At 38.2% G+C, this 21,587-nt stretch overlaps 1 protein-coding gene across 13 annotated transcripts in view; it reads left to right on the top strand.

The window, feature by feature from the left end:
• Positions 1-21,587, top strand: part of plekha7 (pleckstrin homology domain containing A7) — a 197,015-nt gene that overhangs the window by 99,734 nt on the left and 75,694 nt on the right. For all 13 annotated transcript variants that reach the window (XR_010004853.1, XM_062976390.1, XM_062976511.1 and 10 more), the window contains 3 exons: positions 10,911-11,022; positions 15,317-15,421; positions 20,246-20,318. Coding sequence is in view for 12 of the 13 variants with exons in the window: in XM_062976390.1 (XP_062832460.1) it covers positions 10,911-11,022; positions 15,317-15,421; positions 20,246-20,318 (290 nt within the window). In the remaining variant the exon portion in view is untranslated. The remainder of the gene's footprint in view (positions 1-10,910; positions 11,023-15,316; positions 15,422-20,245; positions 20,319-21,587) is intronic.

Raw genomic sequence — 21,587 nt, forward strand, 5'->3', positions numbered from 1 at the left:
CCCATTCACTTAGTTTAATTGGCCTGCCTATGTTTTGGGCCCATTTTGTCATGCAGTTTTTAATTCCTTCTATTTCCGTGGACCATTCCAGTAGTTTATTGTACAGTTTGGTTATGCCTTTTTTATCGTTCTTAAGTAACTTGTCCCAAGTGTTTTCTGTATCATTGAATCCAGTTTGTTTGTCTTTTGTGTATAATTCTTTGATTTGAGCGTATTGAAACCAGGTTAGGTTACTATACTTCTTTTTTATTTCATCTTGACTCTTCAGTTGGAATCCTTCTTTGGTTTTTGTGAGTATTTCCTTATATCTCGGCCAAATCTTCCAGCCCAAGATTCTCCTTTGCATGGCTTCTAGAGGGGATACCCACATCGGGATTTTCCTGTACCAGTATTTCTTGTATTTTTCCCAAATTTTGATGAGAGAGGACCGCACAAAATGATTCCCAAAGTTTTTTTCTATCGTCCTTTTCTCATAACCAATATAAGCGTGCCAGCCCCGTCTTAAGTCAAATCCTTCAAGGTCTAATATTTTTTCGTCATTCAACGTGGCCCACTCCAGCACCCAGGTTAGGGCAGCTGCTTCAAAGTATATTCTCAAATTTGGTAAGCCGAATCCCCCTCTATTTTTGGTATCAGTCATTATTAAGTATTTAATTCTGGGCTTTTTGCCTTTCCATATAAATTTTAAAATTTCCTTATTCCATTCGTTGAATATTTTGGCATTTCGGATGATAGGGAGGTTTTGAAAGAGATACAGCATTTTAGGTAAGATGTTCATCTTGACTAGTGCTATTCTGCCTAGAAGAGAAATCTTTAGGTTAGTCCAATTCTTTAAGTCCTTACTTATCTCCTTCCATTTCTGGTAGTAGTTGTTTTCTAATAATTGTGCATTTTTCTTTGTCAACCATATCCCCAGATATTTGATTTTTGGTACCACCTCAATGCCTGTGATCTTTTGCAGCGTTTCCTGATTCTTTTTTGTAATGTTTTTGGTTAACATTTTAGTTTTCTTCTTGTTGAGATGGAAACCTGCCAGTTTTCCGAATTCTTCTATTTTGATAATCCAGCTTTCGATGTTTTTCCTAGGTTCTTCTACAATACAAATTACGTCGTCCGCAAACGCTCTCACTTTGAAGTCCTTGTTGTTAATTCTCAAACTCCGTAACTCTTTATCTTGATGATATTTCTTAATAGGATCTCTAAGGCGAAGATAAATATGAGAGGTGATAGCGGACACCCCTGACGGGTTCCCTTCTCGATCTTTAGTTCTGCAGAGGTCCGTCCATTGATCATTACTCTAGCATTCTGTCTCTCATAAATTTTGTTTATAGCATTCTTGAAGTGGTAACCAATGTCAATTTCTTGGAAGGCTAATTTAAAAAAATTCCAGTTTAGATTGTCGAATGCCTTCTCGGCATCAACCGACAGAAGGGCCACTTCTTTTTGGTGGTTTTTTTCGTAGTATTCTATGATATCTAGAATACATCGAACATTGTCCCTCATTTTTCTTCCGGGTAAGAACCCTTTTTGGTCTTCAGCAATCCAGGTATTTAAGAGGTCTTTGAGTCTATTTGCTAAGATATTGGAGAAGATTTTATAGTCAGAATTCAGCAATTAAATCGGGCGGTAATTCCTTACATCGGTGTTATCAGTGTTTTCTTTCGGAATACAGATTATGTCCGCTGTTTTCCACGAGTCCGGAATATCCTGTCCTTGCAGTATTTGATTCATAAGATCTTTGAGATGATGAATTATGTCCTCCTGGAAGGTTTTGTAAAAGCATGCCGAAATGCCATCCGGCCCCGGCGCTTTATTCGTCTTCATTAATTTGATTGCTCTTCTAATTTCATCTTCTGATATTTCTTTGTTCAATAGTTCTCGTTGCGAGTCCGATATCTTATCAAGTTTTTGCTTTCCCAGATAGTCAGCTATTTTGGAGACATCTATATCTTCTTCCTTGTATAATTGGGTATAGAATTTGTGAAATTCCTCTATAACATTTTGATCAAAGGACAAGATTTTGTTATCTTTTTTAATTTTGGTTATTAGCTGGTGTTGTTTTTTCCTTCGCACTAGTCTGGCCAACCACGTTCCTGGCTTGTTAGCGTTCTCAAAATTGTATTGTCTGATAAATTTTAATTTCTTTGCCGTCTTGTCCATCTCCATACGTCCCTTTTCTTTCTTCAGTGCTTTTAGTTCTTGGGATGCTGTTTTATTATTAGGGTGTATTTTCAGGAGTTTCTCATTTAATTCAATTGCCTTCTCCAATTCTTTAATTTTCCGAGATTTTTGTTTATTCATATTTGCTTTTTGTTGGATTAACAGACCCCTAATTACGGCCTTATAAGCATCCCAAACCATTTGACTTTTAGTTTCCGGTAAGGCATTCATTTCGAAGTATTCTCTTGTTAGTTTCTTGTATCTAATTATATCCTCTTCCTTTTTAATTAAGTTATCATCCATTCTCCATTTTGGCTGTTTGGGTTTATGATTGAATATTATCTCGATTGGGGAATGATCAGACCTGTCTCTAGGTAGTATCTTAATTTCTGATATGTTTGTAATTATTGAGCTGGAGACCCATGCCATATCTATTCTAAGAGTTGTGTCTGTATGAGAAAAACGTGTAATCTCTTTTTACTGGGTTAAGGAAGCGCCACACATCGTGTAATGCAAATTCCTCCTTCATTGTCATCATGTTTTTTGGTAGCGATCCTTTATCGTTTAACCTGTTTCTTTTACAAGGTGTTGATTTATCTAGCCTTGTATCCAGTACCCCATTGAAGTCCCCGAAGATCATTAAATGTTCTGCCTCTGTTTTTATTATTTGCTCTTTTAGAGCTTTTGTAAATTGGGTTTTGGGCCCATTTGGTACATAGATGTTGCAAACCAGGATTTTTAGTTCACCAATTTTGATTTCTACCCCTACATATCTGCCTTCTGTATCTTTAAATTTTAGTTCTGCGGGAATGTTGTCACTGATGTAGATTACCACCCCTCTCTTTTTTTTTTAAGTCTGAGGAATAGAATTCCCTTCCTAGCTTTACATTTGTTAAATGGGCTACATGTTTTTGTGATATGTGTGTTTCCTGCAGAGCCACTATATCATACTTTCCTTTAATAATTGTATTCATCAGTGCTCTCCTTTTATTTGGTGAATTGATCCATTAACATTATTCATATAACATTTTACTAGTCGGTTTAACTCATCCATCATTGTTGTCATCTTCTGTGGGTATTTTTTCTCTTACGTCTTCTTCAATATAGTCCGAGTCCATAGGGTCTGAATCTTCCTTTGCAGCCTTTTCTTCAGGGGAGTAAAATCTGGCTGTTTTTGGTTTAGTTCCCTTCATTGGGGGTGATTCTGAGGTGTTACCCGGACTTCCGGTCTTTGTCTGGCTAGGTGTTGACGAAGTGTTCCCTTTGCTTCCCGGCTGGCGCCCTGTATTATCATTGTTTGGATGTTTAATTTTTCTAAAAAACTCCCTTGCCTTTTCTTCTGATGTGAGCCAATGTTTTTCATTTTTGTGGGTAACCATGATCCCCTCAGTTTTTTCCCACCGAAATCGAATTCTTTGTTTTTTTAGTTTGTCCGTAAGAAAGAAGTATTTCCTTCTTCTGCTCAAGGTAGTTAGGGGGAATTCTTTCAGTATTACAATTTTAGTTTCTTTGAAGGTTAGAGGTCGGCGGCTGTTGTGAATCAGAATTTCATCCCTTATTCTTTTTTTCACCAAATGTACTATGACATCTCTGGGTGCTTTGTTTCTTTTAGAGTAATTTGTATGAATCCGATAGGTTCTATCGATTTCATTTTCCATGTCCTGTTCTGAACGTTGTAGCATATCTGCCAGTAACTTTACTATAATTGGTTTAATTTCCTCGTTTGCTTCTTCTTTGATATTCCTGAATCGTAGTTGAAACTCCATTTCTTTTTGCTCCATCATTTCCTGTAGTCTCTCGATCTTTGAGTTTTTATTCTCCAAAATTTCAACTCTCTGTTGCATCTTAAGTTGAGTTTTTTCTAATTTCACATTTGCTTTTTTTAAGTCGATAACTTCTTCGTGTGTTGTTCTTATTTCCTGTTTTAACAGCCCAATTTCATTTTTAATTTCTTTTTTCATGTCCAGCATTTCCTGATACATTTCTTTTTGCTGTTCATTATGTCTCTCAGACATGGCACATAATTCTTTTTGATAATTATCATTCTTCTCAGCCAGTTTCTGTATTTCTTTCATAATATCTTTCATAGAAATGTCCTCTGACTGGGAAGGTCTCCTTGCCATACCCTTGTTGTCTTTAAAGTCCTTTTCCATCTTTGTTTTGGGGCCAGCCATCATCTCCTAGCTTTTGGTTAGATTGCTCTAAAAGAGTTCCGCATTTTTCTTTTTTTTCTTTTTTTTCCTTTTTTTTCCCTCCCCTCCTGATTTGAGTTTGTCAATTGCCACTGTTTCTTCCTAATTTTAATTTTATTTATTATATTTTATCCCCCGAATAGGTCCTACTGGAATGGGGTCTTCCCCAAGAACCAATTTCCTTAATTTAGTTTCCTTGGGGTTCTGTTAGTTCCTCTCACTGCTCTTCTGCTGTGTCCCACGTCGCCCCGTCCTGAATTCCTATCTCCTCTTCCTCTTCTTCTGTCGATCTCTATAAGGGCTCTCTGTTATCCTAGTTGAATATGACCCCCAGCCTTATTATATCTCTGGGTATGAGTCTTAGCCCTTTATTTATTTTGTTTTCTCTTTAGTCTTTTCCCCAATTTGAAAGTTTTCTAAGGATATAGATGTTTCTCTGTTAGATATCTGTGTAAACCCGGATTGATACACCCTTTCTCTGTTTGTTTTGTCACGTCGGATGTTTCCAAACAGCTCGTTCGACAGGGAAACCGGCAATCCTTTCCCTTTCCCCTTCTGGATTCTTCCGCCCTTCTCCTGGCTTCGCTTCAAGTGGCTTCCCACCAGGTTTCTTTTTCCCCTTCCCCTTCCTGTATGTCTCTAAGATGGTAATTGATTATGAAGAAAGGAGGGAGGGGGAGGCTGTAGCCATTGCAATATGGTGCCCAAGGTCAGTAGACCCTTGATACTTTGTTTGTTTGTTAAGTCTGTCCCGTTCTTGTCGGCGTCCACGTGTTTTCCGCTTCTTTATGCTTTTATAATTAGTTCGAAGCGGTCCGCGTCCTCCGTGGCTAACAAGGATTTCAGTTGCTTATACGGAGGCTTGCGTTCCCCCCCGGCTGTCTCTCCGGGGAGAGGGGAGCCCACGCTCTACCCAACCGCTCGATTGGATGATAAATTCCCTCAGAAAGCTTTTCCAAATCTCTAATAGTCCAATCCTTGTTTAGCGAATTCTTTTCTTTTCCTTTATTTTCTCCGTACCAGGTCCACCAATATGAGTCACTATGAGTCTCTTGTTGCGTTCCGCCTGAACCTTAATAGTCAGCTTTTCCCCAGCTTGGTTTCATTAGTCCCAACCAGTTTTCGCTTCCAGACTGATGAAAAAGTTATTGATTTGGGAGACAGTCGTCCCCTTAATGCCGTCCGACTTCTTCTTAGCAATTCTTTTTCCTTTAAAAAATGGGCCGGGCTGGCGGTATATGAGGGGGTTTCCCCCTTTTTCCCGACTGGCGATCCGCGTCCTCCTCAGCTCTCGGGTCTCTCCACCCACCCCTTTTTAGAGAGAGGTGAGTTGTTGGGACCCGGGTTGCCGCAAAGGAGGCTTGCGTCCCCCCCGATTCAATCCTCAGGGAGAGGGAGCCAAGGCTCTACCCAACCGCCAGTAACGGTGGCTTACCGCAGAGCTCGGCAAGTCCGTCCCGCCGCCATCTTGCCCACCGGAAGTCGGATTATTGGAATATTAAAGACAATACCTTTTTGTCTAGGATGTAATGAGGCCTAGGTTTATGCATTCTCTCATTCCTTCCTTTCACCTCATGGTCAGATTTTCTCTTGTGTGTACTGTTGTTGTTTTTTTTGGTGTAGGGTGTGCCTTTAAATCATTTTTCACATCTTTACACAAACAGGGCTATATGTGCCTTCTTCAGATATTATATAAGCATTTTGATGGTCACCCCTTACTGGAGTTTCTCCTTTCACTATCCAGTAGATCTCCCTCTCTCCCCTCCCCCTTTCTCCCTTCCCCCCTCTCTCTTCCTTTCTCCCTCTTTCCCTTTCCCTCTCAACATAAGATATTACTTGGTGGCAATCATTCTTTGTATTAGGTCCAACACCTCAATGTAATTTGAAGTTAACCTTTTCCCGACTTTCCAGAAAACCTTTCAAGCCAATGGTTTCTTGCGATATTTGTCTGATTACCTGGGAGGCGGAAGGGCTCTTAGGCAAGATCTGCCTTACTAGAGATTTCCTCAGGTCAAGATAGTTTTTAGATCCTTTCTACCAAAAGTGATGACAACTTTTACATGAATCAGGACACCGAATTACCTGTAAACTTTAGCCTGCATATTGAATGTACCCTGTATTGCCTTAGTATTCAGCAGGCACTAGTATTTTATATGAACAGGACTGCAGGTTCTCGAGATTTTTCTTGTGTTACTCTGAGAAGAAAGAACAGCCAGTCTCTTCCCCACTCATCTACCATCAATCTACCCTAAACTTGATAAGACCCTCCACAACTTGCATGTGCAGCCACTCCACCAGAGCTACATCTATGTCTTCTGCTTTTCTGAGGATTGTTCTATTAGAGAAGCTTGTAGAATGGCAATGGAGTTATAGCTTTTGCCACTCATCTTCTGTACAGATCCAATATGGAAGCTTCATTCAGGAGATCTGTGCTATTTTTTCTGTTTCCCATGACACTTCTATCTCCTATGGTGAGTAGCTTACTAGTTTTCCATTTGCCTGAGTTACTTAGAACACGAAGAAGAATGGGTTGCTTATATTCAAAAACAATTCTTTGAGTAGTCATCTGTGATCTCACACATCACCTGCCCTTCCTCCCCTCTATGTTTCTTGAGTCCAGGGAACTGAGGTATTGAGCAGCAACCATGCTGGTTACATGTATCAGTAGACGAGAGGCCACCACCAAAATACTTACATAATAGCTCTGGGAGGTTTTGAATGATACACTGCACAGGCACAGATTATTCAATTTGTATGTGTTCAGAGATGACTAGTTGAAGTACCAAAGTTACAGGTAAGCAATTTGTGTTTTGTGAGGACCCTAATGCAATTCCATGAAAAGATTTTATTTGTAAGACTTATTCAGAGGGGAGTTGTCACTGCCTTCCTCTGAGGCTGAGAAAATGTGACTTGCTCAACATTATCCAGTGGGTTTCCATGGATAAGCAGGGATTTTAACCTTTGTCTTCCAGAGTCCAATCCTCAAACCACTATACCATGTTGTCTTGTCTGTCCTGTTTTGTAGCACAGCTTCATTCTAATGTCCAAACCAGAACTAGGGACGGGAGGGGAGTATTGAGCTGTGTTTGACAGTTCTATCCTGGTTTGGATATAATTTGCTATTGCTAAATTGAACCATGTAGAGGCAAATAAAGGTGTGCACATTTCTGAAATCTAATCTCAGTCGTTGAACTTTAGCATGACTGTTATGTTCAAAGAAACCAAATAGCTTAATAATTGTTAGACACTCCTTGACAATCAAAAACAGCCCGTTTCCTGTGGTTGACGTACTGCAGTTGCTCTTAATAAGAGATTGCCTCTGATAATGATTCAGATCAGTGTCTTGAAATATGTTTAGAAACCATGGTTTGGAGGCAGTTTACCCATAGTGTACCCAATTCAGAAGCCACAGAAGAAAACCGATCAATCCAAGAAAATAGTCTGAATTCAGGAGGATTGTTGAGAGAACCATATGCACAAATTTTCACCACTTCTGACCGCAGTATTGTAATCAAGAGGCAATACTTCTGAACTGAGCCAATTAGTATTTATTGTTTGCTTATTCTGAATATCAAAGTAAATAATGCCATCTCACTTCAACAAAATTTAGATTGACTGCAATTTAAAATTGATATAGATTTTATCATGCAACCAGTGCACTTTCTGAACCTGTAATGATACAAGCTAATATCGTCCATTTTTTTTGATAACGTATGAGTTTCTGATTTGTTAGGAATATTTTTAGCCAATAAATTGTGAAGTTGTCAGATTGGAATGCCTTTTAGAATAAAAGGCAAATCAATTTCCCCCTAAAACTGCATGAAGTTAGAATTTTGTATAGTGCTTACGTAACATGTGCTGTAGAATTTTTCTTCAAAGTTGGATCAGATTACTGGTTTTAAGTTTTACATTAATGTTGATTATTTTTCTAATTTTATATTTAAACATAATATTGGTATTTTTATATTTAATATTGAAATTGATTGGATTATTATTGTAAAGTGGATGTGCTATGTTGTTTGAGATTAAGTTGTTCTTTCTGATTAATTTATTTTTATCAGTATTGAAACTATAATTTTATGGTTTATGTTTCTGTGTTATTGAGTAGTAACATGAAAGGCATCTGAAGGAAAAGAGTTCCTTCCAGAGATCTTTAGAGATTTATTAAAGATGTAATGTCCTAACTTTATAAAACTCCAAGGTGGCAAACATTTTTTGTAATCATGAGACCAATTTTATACCCTATTGAGTCCTGTGTAACAGCCCATGAAGAATTATTTAAATCACTTTATCCATAATTATAGCCCCCATTGCATCTTATTTTTTTCCCCTCCTGTCTGTGTCTGCCTTATGAAATATAGGTATAAGATGGAAGATTGGATATAGAAATTGGTACAGTGAAAGAAATACAGCTGTTGCAGATTTTACTTCGAACACCTTTTCATCCTCTGTCAAAATAGATTTTTTATTGTATGCCTTTATAATAGAATTTTCTTGACAATAATTGTTCAGAGAGCATTTATCTTACTTTTCCTCTGAAGCTGAGAGAGTGTGACTCATTTATTTCTTTGTTGTTTGGGGTTTTTTCCCCTTACCTGACTGAATGTGTAGCCTGAGTCCCATGAATATATTAAATTAGGTCTGAATGACAGTTGCAAGATAGTAGTTGTATAGTACATAAATTGAACTATGACAGGAATTGTGTGGGTGCACTCTATCATCTTAACAATGCATGAAAAAGACCACAAATTTGCTGGCTATGAAGCAGCAGAAGGCAATGGAAAAGTCAATTGCTTGGAGTTGGCAGGATTATTTTTTTAACCTTCTTTTCCCAACTTCTGTATGGCCATGGAAAAAGCACAGCCACCAGCATTGTGCATGAATAAGATTCCAGCTTTAGTTTCTCTACCATCTTCTTTGAAGTCAGTAGCTAGCTCGTTCTTGTCCAAAACTCAGCGCTCTAGTTCTGCCTGGAGTCACATCTGAAGTATCAGTTGTACTCCATTGTGCCTGAAACCTCTCCAAAATCAAAGACAGTGTGCTGCTCAATACCAGTTGCTGGGGGAACATGAACAAGAGGATGTTACTGAGTAGCTGGATTAAATCACTGGATACTATTTCACTTCTGTTCGGCTTGTAGCCTTCCCTCAGGCATAGAATGCTAGATAGACCAATGATCGTGATGGCTTTTCGTGTGTTCTTATACACATTACTGCAATTACTGTCTCCAGTGTTTCTAAATATCATGATAAAATTTATTTTGATTATACAATGAAATGATTATATAAGAGAGCCAAATTAATCATATATTCTGCTTATTAGTTTTGGTACAGTAAGTCTGGAAGTACATTCTAGTTTGTGACTCAGCTCAGTTATTAATGTCTTACAGATATTAGGTTAGACATAGCAAAAAACATTTAAGCATAATGTCCTGTTTTTCAATAAGTACATATGTAACAGGGTTGTTGTTTTCCGGGCTGTATGGCCATGTTCCAGAAGTATTCTCTCCTGCCGTTTCGCCCACATCTATGGCAGGCATTCTCAGAGGTTGTGAGGTATGGAGAAACTAAGCAAGGAAGGTTTATATATATCTGTGGAAAGTCCAGGGTGAGAGAAGAACTCTTGTCAGTTGGAGGCCAGTGTGAATGTTGTAGTTAATCACCTTAATTAGCATTGAATAGCTTCATCTCCTGGCTTCTTCCTGTAGCTCACTATACCCTGATCATTGGTCATAGTGGCTTAGTCCAGAGCATCTGGAGCATTCCTTACTGGAGAAAGTGAATAGAGATTAACCTTATATTTTGAGTAAAATTTAAGAGTTTTTGGAGACAAAGTGGTTGTTCTGATTTTGTTTTGTTTGTTTTAGGTTTTTTGTACAAACCTAAGGGTTGTTATCTCAGTAAGAAAGGTTTTATCAGCAAGGTCTCTACTAAAAATAATACTGGTTAAAATCAAAATAGATTTTTTAAATGATGAAAATTATACTTTAACTATAGAGAAGTTTTCTTGTTTTAGTCTGTCTTTTTTTATTAGAGTTGTGGGTTTTATAGAATGTTTATACAAGAAATGTCATAGCAGTGGCAATACTTAAACTATATAGCAAATTACATGATGTGTATTATAAAAGTTGAAATATTTAAATAAGAAAATATATTGTAATTCCTTCCCCTGTAATTACAGAGTCTGGTTAAAATTAACCAAATAAAGTTCCCTGGCTGGCATTGTGCTGACAGTTAAATCACTGATAGTAACAGCATCTTATGCTTTAGAAATATGTTAAATGTGATCTACCTTAATTAACATACAAGTGTGAGCTGAAATGTACAAAAGATGTTGATGTTGGTTAAACTGTATGATGGGCTGAATTGAGCCTGCTCCTATTTGTTGTGGTATATGAATAAAAGCCATTGAAACAGAACAGTTTACTGCATTGGCGCAACTGTGAGAAAGCTTAGAAGTGTGATTCATGCAGGCTACAGTTTTATGTGATGGTGTAAAAATACCTCTTAGGAGGAAAGGTGAAATACCTTGCGAATGTTCCTTTCTTTCTTTTTCTAGGCAGAACTCACATATGTCAAAGCACCAGATAAACCAAAGACCCCCAAGCATGGTCAGTGAAACATCTACTGCAGTAACTACATCCACTGTAGATGCAAAACCTGGCTCCAAGGTAAGTCTTTTGGTATTTTTCTTGTGTGTTTGCTTGGTTTTTAATTTTTTTTTACAAAAGTGAAGGGACTGAGCTTGGAATTGCTTTATCATACTGACAAATAAGACATGCCTTTCATTTTGAGGTTATTCAGTAATTCATGGTTCAATTGTGACATGAACTAAAAGCTTCTCCTTCTCTTGCCACAGCTTGGGCACACTGCTTTAACCACCTTCTGGTGGAATGTCATTAGAAGCAAGTATGGCAGTGCCTTCGTTCCCATAGCATCTCATATATTCCTTACAATATTGTACAGTATAAGTAGATGGGGTTTACTTTTGTGGGAGGACATATAACTCATTCTGTCCCATGTTTTGATTTGGTAGACTGTATTTATATTGTACTCTATACATTTTGGGAAGATTGTATTAATTTTAATCCCTTTCCTAAATTTCTGTCCATTTATTTCCTAGCCTTTATTTTCATCTGTCATTTGGAAACATTGTTTCATATCTACATATTGACATGAAAACAAAATGCATGTAAATATTTGGTTATTGTTTTATACAGTTTAAAGAATATGCACATACATTTGATAGATTCATTAGGACTTTATTAAGTGGCACATAGTTTATTATTTGATTTCTTCAAAATGAATAGCTGAAGAAATTCTATTCTTGAAGAAAAGGAATTGTCAACTGAAAGGCCAAATTGACAGCTGTGGTTTGAAAAAAATGTTAGTTTTAATTTGTATATTCACATTTCTCTTTTTAAAAGATTTCTTTTTAAATGGAGGCAGTTGTTTTAGGGACAATTTGCATAATGGTTTTGTTCTTTTTTTAATTGCTGCAGCAGAAAAAAAATGCATCACATCACATTAAAAAATTGATCTGACATAATTTGATAAAGTAGTGCTGTTTTTTTCCTTTCATAAAATATCAGTACTTCAAGTAGTCCCTCCCAGAGAGCAGTCTTAATTTCTTAGCAGTTTTAATCATTTTAAATCTGTTTTTGCATAACTTAGTATGACATTGGTTTTTCATCCAACATGCAGTTCACACAACTGAACATGAAACATTGGTTGAATTCTAATTAAGTGTCAGTGAACAAAAGCAACTCTTCAATTCAGAAAGAACATTAACCAGAAAAGGACAGAAAGCCCCCCCGCCAAATCTAGTGCAACTTACCTCCAGGCTTTATGGGGCAGGTCATTGGGGGGGGGGGGAGTGTAAAGTGAAGGGACCAACTCAGTCAGTGTCAAATTGTTTTAAAAAAGTTTCAGACCATCCCAGTTTACTTTAATATTTGGCCAGTGTCTGAAGCGGATGCACAACCTTACTTGCTATGCATTTTGCCTTTATGTATATATTTAATCAAATATAATTCAGTTGACACACACAGTGAAGTTTTCCTATCTCAATCTGCCTCCTTCACTTGATCCTTAGGGCACAGAGGGCAGTATCAGAATAGGGAAATCAGTGGAAGTTACTTTTAGCCTAATCATACACAGCTGCTGGTATTTGCACATAGACTGACTTTCAGATGACGGACATAAATAAAGCACTGTACTTGCAGATTTGCAGCAGAAGAATAGGAAAGTTAGGGCCATGCCTCAGAACAAAACCATTTTTAAAAACCAAACTGAATTAAATCTGCAATGCTGTTGGTCTCAGGTCATAGGATGAATTGAGATTTCCCTCTGAGTTGTCAGTGACAGTTCAAATGACAGAGCGGATTTTATTCTGCATCCCACCTAAGGTTGGTACTTGAAACCTTATAAGGAGAGGAAAATGGTGCGGTGGGATTTGATACTACGCAACTTTGCTGAATTCACAGCCATCTTAGTCTGTAGCCTGATCTCAAAATTAATAGAAATGTAGGTGGGCACTCAAGTGTGTTTAATAGTCTAACTTCATTCACTTCAATTGCAATGAAGGATTCTTTTTTTATAAAATGTGGGAACAAAGACACATGTCTGGTTTGGGGGTTGAATGGAGCCTCTAGGATCAGTGTCTCTATCAGGCATCTAATCATTAGGATAGCTCCAGAAAATAGCAATCAGTTGTAGCAATAATTGTGTCTAGTAAGTTTGGGAAAACAGATGATAAACAATGTTTCAATTGCAGAAAGATGGAACATGTGAGAAACCACCCAAACTCTATTCAAACCGGAATAGATACACATTATTAAGAAATAATAAGCTTCAAATTATGCTTTCCTTATAAAAGTGGAGATTACATCCAGTTTGTTTCCTGTGAGACAACAGGCATTCTAGGCAGTGTCTGTCAGGTGATTGTGTGCCTACATGCTTGAATCAGCCAGCCGGGTCAAGTAGGGTTTATTCTTTCTTACTATGTCCATGATTATGGAGAGTTTTCAAATGTATTGCATGCTGAGAATGGGTTTCTCTTTTAGGCCCTTGCTCTCATCTTCAGTCTAAGGATAAGAGATCAGCTGACTAAAAATACATAAAAATCTTAGCTGGGTGGGAGAATGCCTCCAGAATCCATAGCTGACATATACCTCTATCAGACCCATCCAAAATAAGATTGAGGTAGTGGAAAGATTACAAAAATTAGGCCAGATGTTGTGACAGTGAAATCTGTATTCTAGATGTAGTTTCAAATGGAGATTTGAGCTGCAGGTATCAGATTGTACTAAAGATCCCGAGACAAAGAAGGAATAACTGATCTCATTCTTGAAAACATAAAGGCTGGTTGTTATCCAGATGTTTCCCTACCTTAGGCAAAATAGTAGAAAGCAGCAGTAACAAAGACACATGACAGTATTTAAATTAGCCATGCTACTGATTGCTTCCCCTCCTACACCTCCCAGCCGCTCCCTCCCTCGCTCCTCCCTTGTTTTTCTTTCTTTCCTTCCTTTTTGTCCCCCTTTCTCCTTGCTTTCTAGTGTCTTCTTTCTATTTCTTCCCTTCCCTCATACCTTTCTCCCTTTGTTTTCCTTCATCCTGCTTTTTCTTTGAAGTTACAGTCTCTCAGCATCAGAGCATGGTGCAGGCAGACACAAATGTATGTTAACACACACCCCTTCCAAAATATTAATTAAATTACCGCGTTTACTCAAATGTAATGTGCACCTTTTTTTGCTAAATGATCTTGCCAAAATTGAAATTTGATAGCAATTACAATAGTGCGCAAAAAGGTGTACATCCCCCTGTGTCAGGCTGAGGCTAGCCTGGAGTGGGGGGCCACTACTTCCCTCCTAGCTGGCATCTTCTTCTTCTCCCAGCTGGAGGCAAAGGAGAAGCAGTGCCTCCCCAAGCCAAGGCTTTAAGCGGAATTGTTTCTGCTTGCACCCAGGTGGGAATGGCTACAAAATAAATAGAAAAACCATTTTTGGTAATGTACACCTCAAAACTGAGGGGCGCAATACAATCAATGGTGCACTACACTCAAGTAAATACTTCCTTCCTTAAGGAGTAGATGTCCCAACTGTGACCTTCAGGGATGTTTTGTAGGTTTCATTGTGTGGTCATTTTGCCTAACAGTAGCAAATCCTTTCTATCGATACCCTGTTCTCTTGTGATTGCATCTTGGAGCCAGGGTCTTCTCATATGAGCTTGGTTTAGAAAACCATCTGTTCTACAAGACAGGTAGTTTTCCAATCCATCCTTGACAGAACTTCCTAGCACTATTCACCCAGAAGCCAAGCATTGGAAAAATAAATTGATCAGAGACAGCTTTCTTCCTCACCTAACAATGACATGTAATTTTATTTTCCTTCTTTGTGGATACATTGCCCTTTTGCTTCTGCTGAGTTGGCATAGTTGCGCCAATGTAGCAGTGGTGCTACGGCATCGTCTATATGTGGCCACCACAATACCACTAGAAAAAATGGTAATAACACTGCCTTATTGTGCCACTGAAGTTTCTGGAAGTGTGTTAAAATTTGGGGAACAGGGGTAACTGCTTAGAACCAGAGGTAGATGACTAGCCATCGCACCTTTTATTGTGGGGATCTGATAGTGGCTTTTGGTGGGCTGGCCATTGAAGTTGTGCTAGTGCAATGCTTCTACATTTGTTGAATGTGTGTTACATTAGATGCAGTACTCAGTGTAAATAAACAACAAAGATCCTTGTGGCACCTAATTAGTAATACATTTTATTAGACATAAACATTGTGAACCTCAGCCTATTTTATTTAGTGTGCATGATAGGCCACAAAATTCTATGCCAGATAACACATTTTACTCTTAGTTTTGCAATAGCCTAACATGTCTATCCCTTTCCACACCCTAAATTTGGTTTGGTTACCTGAAGTATTTAGTAAAGATTTATTATGTTTATTTTTCAAGGTGGTAAAATCTGGCAATAAAATCCACAGCTTTGGGAAGAGGGACCAGGCTATAAGGAGAAACCCTAATGTTCCTGTTGTAGTAAGAGGATGGCTTCACAAGCAAGTAAGTGTGTGATTATATTGTTGTTAGTATATTTCAACTGCTTAGTCAGAATTACGTAGTAAAAGTTAGATCTCATCAAATAATTTTTGAAAGTACTGTTTATCTAAAATGCTGATTTGCTATTTGAAATTGTATGTGATCACAGCTTCCCATACCTCATAATTTAACTTGACTATATTTTTAGAAATAGGCTCTGTCTTTTCTACAAGTCTACAATCTGTACAGAAAATCTTGAGTTTTAAATTTGCTTGTTTTTGTTTGGAATGTGAGATCTAGAGTGGGGTAGTCCTTTGAGTGTTGGACTAGAACACTGCTTCATAAACTGTGGTTTCCAACCCCAAATGGGATTCCCTTAGCTCAGTGTTGGTGTCACAACAAAATGGCAACAGTAAAAGGTTTCTGAATGCCATCTAGGCATTTGCTCAAATCTGTTAGTAACAATGTACAGGGGACTCTGCAGAAAATGCTTTAATTCCAAGTACTACTTCACAATCAGCACCTCAGTTGGACTGTTTAAGAAAGAGGATTTTGAAGAATTTTCTGTGGAATCTGATGAATCTGATTAAGTGTTGCCCTCTTTATTTTTACTGCTGACTTCGACATATCCCAGTGGTGCTACCACTTCCCTTCTTTCACTCTAGGAAGATACCCAATTTTACAAATTCTTTGGGTTACCATGTTCTTGTGTGTTGAGTTGACACTTAATCTCTGAACCTCTACCTGTGTAGATCCAGTTTTTCAGTGACACAGTGGGTTAAACCACTGAGCTGCTGGACTTGTTGACCAAAAGGTCGGCGGTTCGAATCTGGGGAGTGGGGTGAGCTCCTGCTGTTAGCCCCAGCATGCATATGTAAGTAGATCAATAGGTACCACTCCGGCGGAAAGGTAACGGCGCTCCACTCAGTCATGCCGGCCACATGACCTTGGAGGCATGTACGGACAACGCCGATTCTATTCAGCTTACAAATGGAAATGAGCACCAGCCCCGGGTCGGGCACGACTAGACTTAATGCTGAGAAAACCTTTACTTTTACCTATAGTCAACACCATGCACTCTCTGATGCTACCATGGCCCTCAACCTTTCCTGAACTACTCTGAAAATCCTATATCATCATCATCATCATCATCATATTTATGTATACTGTCAAGGACAGAACGCCACAAGATAAGATATAACAAAGTTTATTGGAGTTATAGAACCAAAAATGCCCGTAAAAGACAAGGGCTAGGCAAACATTGGCCTTAAAAGTAAAAAGACACAAGGAAAACGTTCAAAAGATAAACCGGATTAAACCGGAGTTTAATCCGGGTTAAATCAAAAAAGCTTACTTCAGCCTGGGACTAAAACAAACAAAAGCTGGTGAACAAAAGGTTCAAAGGAATACAAAAAACTGACAGCAGATGCTTCTCTGCTGCCAAAAGCTATGTTTGAGTAACTAAGAGGTTACTCCTCCACACAGCAAGCAATTTCCAGATACAAACGCAGCATTCAAGGGCAGAAGCGGTCAGCGAAGTTCCAATCCGGTCCGAAGGTCGTAAGGCAGGTACAGACATTTGTAGTTCACCAGGTCCAACGATAATCACAGGAAGGAGAGTCCGAGGCCATAGTCAGTCAGTCAGTCCAGAATAAACAGATGGCGTCCGTCAAGAAGACGACGGAGGTCCAAGCTATTAAGATTAAGCACAGGTTGCACAACAAAAGCCCACACAGTTCCTCCCGCCGTCTATGCCCAGTGTCCTTGGTAACTTACGTAGTCAGCAAACGAATCACACCCGTCTTCAGGAATTTCCCACACAGAGCCCAAGCGTTCGTCCAGATTACCTTGCCCAACGCAATTAGCCATTGCTTCCAAACCCCATTTTATGCCAGTTTACAGCTCCTCATCACTATCAGCTGTTACCCTAATTCCAGGCGTTTCCTCATCACTTTCCTCATCAGAACTGAAACACCTTTGACTACGCCCCACAGCATCCCCAGCTGTGGATCCCGTCCCATCCCTCCAGCTTGTCCACGGGTCTAATCCTGAAGGTCCCCAATCGCCTTCCATACTATCATTGCCAGTGGCACCCAAATCCTCCCTCACACGAGTCCATTCCATGTCATCCTCCTCTGAGCTAACCATCTCTTCCTCCATTCTCTCAGTAAAACCCTCAAAGGAATCCTCGTCAGATGGTTCTGCAAACAAGTCCCGCAGCCGCTTCCTTTCTCGCTCCTCGAGAGTATCTGACTCCCGAGGAGTCTTACGACCACGTCTCCCAGTATCGGAGCCATAAGGCTCAACCATAACATATACCTTGCTTTATTTCCCCCAAAGGGGACTCAAAGCTACTTTAACGTAAAAGCATTAGCATAACCATTTAAAATATACAAATATACGAACATTAAAACAGGATTAAATATAAACAGTATTTTAAGAATTCCCAGTTAGAAACCATTAAAGCAAATTCAAAGTTATAAACCACAGCACCCCCTGAATTGATCTTAAAAACCTGTACCAAATATGATTCCTCCTGTTTGCAATATTGAAGACTTGTATGGAATGCAGAAGGGAAAGGGGGGCTTTTTATTCCAGCACACCTAATTTAATTCCTTCATACTGGAGGCAGTGCAAGCTAAACTAAGCAAGAGAGCCTGTTCAGCTCCTCTAGAAAGGGAAGGTTATAAATTGGATTTGATGTTTAGATATGCATATTCATTAGCAACCTTATCAGAATGAGCAGTTATGAGGCCTGTGTGACCACCTATCAACAGTTTTTATGGGAAAAGATTGCTTTCTTTTTTAACACTTTCTTGAATGCCTGTGGCAATGGTCAAGTCATAGTAGCTGTATGATATTTGCATGGTTAAGTGGACATCACTGACTGTGCCAGATCCCATATCAGAGATGTGACCTTTGATGGTCTGAACTTGTTTAATGGCTAGGCTGATAAAATTCTAGATGATGGACTTACTCGGCATTTCAATACAAACTGGTTGCATATCCACAAACCTGACAGATTTCGATCTTTGTGTCAGCCTGAAAGATTCACAATTCATTCCTGCCAGGTCCATCCACATTCATATAAAATACAAATTATGAATGCTCTGAGAGCTTTGGTATTTTTACTTCTGGACAGAGCACAGAGATTAATCTATCTTTATATCACGTTTCTAATGCTCCTATATCTAGAACAACTTCTAGGCTTTATGGCCACTATTACAAATGTGGTTTACCTATTGGTGGGAATTTTGCTGTTATGGTTCCTTGTGAGTTTTGATGTGGATGAAGATAATGCTCTAAAAAATGTTTCTATATAAAGCAGTTGGTAGAGAACTTCTTTGGTGAAATTTTCTGCCAAACATTCTAGAAGGCATGGCATTCCATCATCCAGTTACTCCTTACAATTACTACAGATACATCACGGCAAGACTGGGGACCACTCTGTGGATCACTCCACATTAATGGCAGATGGCAATACTATGAGAGACTCTTTCATATTTTTATAAGATACTTTCCAGTATATTAATAAGATGTGGCATAACAATGGCTTTTATCTATTCTATATTCTTAACAAGGCATGTCTCATAAAATTATTATTAAAATTTACAATCATTTCTTGACATTTTAAAAGCTCTCAGGGCATTTCAAAGTGTTTTCAATGTCAAAGTTAGATAGAAACATACAATTCCATGGTCATGTATTATCTCAACAAACAGGATGGTACACAGGGTTGTTGTATGTCTTTCGGGCTGTTTCAGGATGGTACACTGAAATGTGATGGTACACATTTCAGTAATGTCTTCAGGCTGTCGCTTATCATTTGTGAAGGATGCATAAACATGTTATTCCCATTTCCATATATATGGCAGGGACAGACAAAATCTTGGCAGACATGCTGGGCAGGGCAGCACAGACAACATGTAAATGGTTTATCTCCACTCAGTGGTACCTTTGTATTCAGATGGAATAGACCACTTTTCCATATGGCCTTCTAGGACTAATTTTCTGGAGTATAATCAAGATCATAATCAGTAACTGAAAGTTGCCTTACATTTTTCCTGTGGTATGGGATATAGAGAAGATGATGCTGGTCTTGGCAGATACATTTTGGACGCAGTATCCTTAACATCATTTCACTAGATTGCCTCCAAGGGTTCTTCAGGCATCATTAAAAAGGTGCCATTACCTGACCTTTGTAAAGTATTAGTGTACTCTCATCTATCCACTTTTAGTATTCACTGCAGAGTAGATGCTTGAACATATGCTGATGTTTCCTTTGCACAATTGACCTTTCTTCAGCCACTGGCATAGCAGCATCTCCAGCAAATTTCTTATTTGTGTGAGTCATAAAGGCCATAACAATAGTTCTTTGAGATATTATCTGTGAACTCATAGCCCACCTCTCTCTCATCTGCTTCTGTTCCACCCTGTAGTTTAAGCAGTGGATTAAATACTAAGAAAAGTATCTTGGTATACTCCAGTATGTGTGAGAGAGTATGAATGTGGGATTCCTGCCATAAAGCTACTCAGCTCTAGAGGGCTCTGAACAAGGCTCTGTGTAGGCACAAGACCTATTTGTATGATTTCACAGATGACCACCTGGAGGAATCAGGGTTACAGATAAGCAGTCTATTATCGTTTATATCAGTATTGCCATTACAGTCATGCAGAACCTTTTTATTTCCAATACTATAACAAAACACCCATAAGTGTGTGTGTTTGTGTATACGTTTAATCTGTTTAGAATACAGAATTTAGGATTTCTATTTGGAATACAGTTATGTTGTTACTTCCAGTGTGTTATAAATGTAATGTGGCATCCATTATCATTTCTGCTTTCAGGATAGCTCTGGGATGAGATTATGGAAAAGACGCTGGTTTGTACTTGCTGATTATTGTTTATTTTACTACAAAGGTTAGTAAAGTTCTGACTTTAAGAATTTTTTTGTAATGAATGCTAAAATTGCTTCTCAAAGTTTTAGAAATCTTAAGATTTATACCTTGTGTTCTTTAAGATTTAACTCATCCAAAAATACTAGATTTACCTTTCCCATATGGGGGAATTCAGGGATAATTGGAATTGCTGTTGATCGATTTTGCCTTTTCATATCTGTTAGCTATTTGTTCAGAGGATAAGCAATTTTTGACTATGGCACTGACAAAGCAATTGCCATACCAAATTCTTGACAACAAAGCAAGAATCACGATGGGACTATATTATTTCCTTACTTGTGTCCTACAAAAAATTCTTCTGAAAGATCAGTCAACGCAAGGGACTCCAAAGTCCAGAGGCTTTGGTTTGTCTGTTCTCAGTGGAATTGAATGAAATATTAAAGTGTAGATTTGTGTTGCTATTAGTTTTAACACTTCTTTAACATGTTATCTCTTATCACTTTGTGGAAAAAGGGAAAAGGCAGTTAACTTGATTAAAATGCATACAGATATTTTAAAAATTGATATGTGTACTCTATTGGATTAATTTGAGTAAGAACATTATTAAAAACTCAATAATGATGAGAAAAGTTAAACATGTATATCTTTGGATTCCAGTTGCTGCGATACAAACAGCAACCGGGAGCTGTTACATTGGTGCCCTGCTTCAGGCTACAGATGTAATTGGGTGACCATTGGATAGGGGTGTAATGTTTGCTGATTTTGTTTTCAAATGAAGCAAAAAGTAATTTTGCGTTTTCTTCCAACTATGAGAAAGTATCTGAAAATTGTTCAGTTTTTGGAGATTACTTGAAGCTGGAGATTCTGTGCAAAAATTGCATATATAATTCTTGTGTAAAGAACACAATTTCCAGCACATAAAATAATATTTATGCAGAGAAATAAAGAAATGTTATTTTTGTTCAAAAATTGCCTTTTCCTCTAGTTTCTGTGCAAAACAGTTACACACGATTTTTTTGCTCTAAATAAGTTCCAAATACAGGATTTTCTGTTTCAGAAACCACATTTTTATGCAGAAATATTTCAGTACAAAAATATTATCATCTGTACTGACAGTTTTGTCTCCTGCATGGAAAATGTCTTCAGCCCAAGAAAGTGGAGATCATGTCTTGAGCTGCAAAGAGTCATGTCACTTTTCTCATCATAGTCCCTTGACACTAGAGAAACACATTTTCTACCATTTCTGAAATATTTTCAATTTTTCCCATCACTTTTGAATATTAGATCTTTT

This window comes from Anolis carolinensis, chromosome 1, assembly GCF_035594765.1.
Source record: "Anolis carolinensis isolate JA03-04 chromosome 1, rAnoCar3.1.pri, whole genome shotgun sequence".
Taxonomy (NCBI): domain Eukaryota; kingdom Metazoa; phylum Chordata; class Lepidosauria; order Squamata; family Dactyloidae; genus Anolis; species Anolis carolinensis.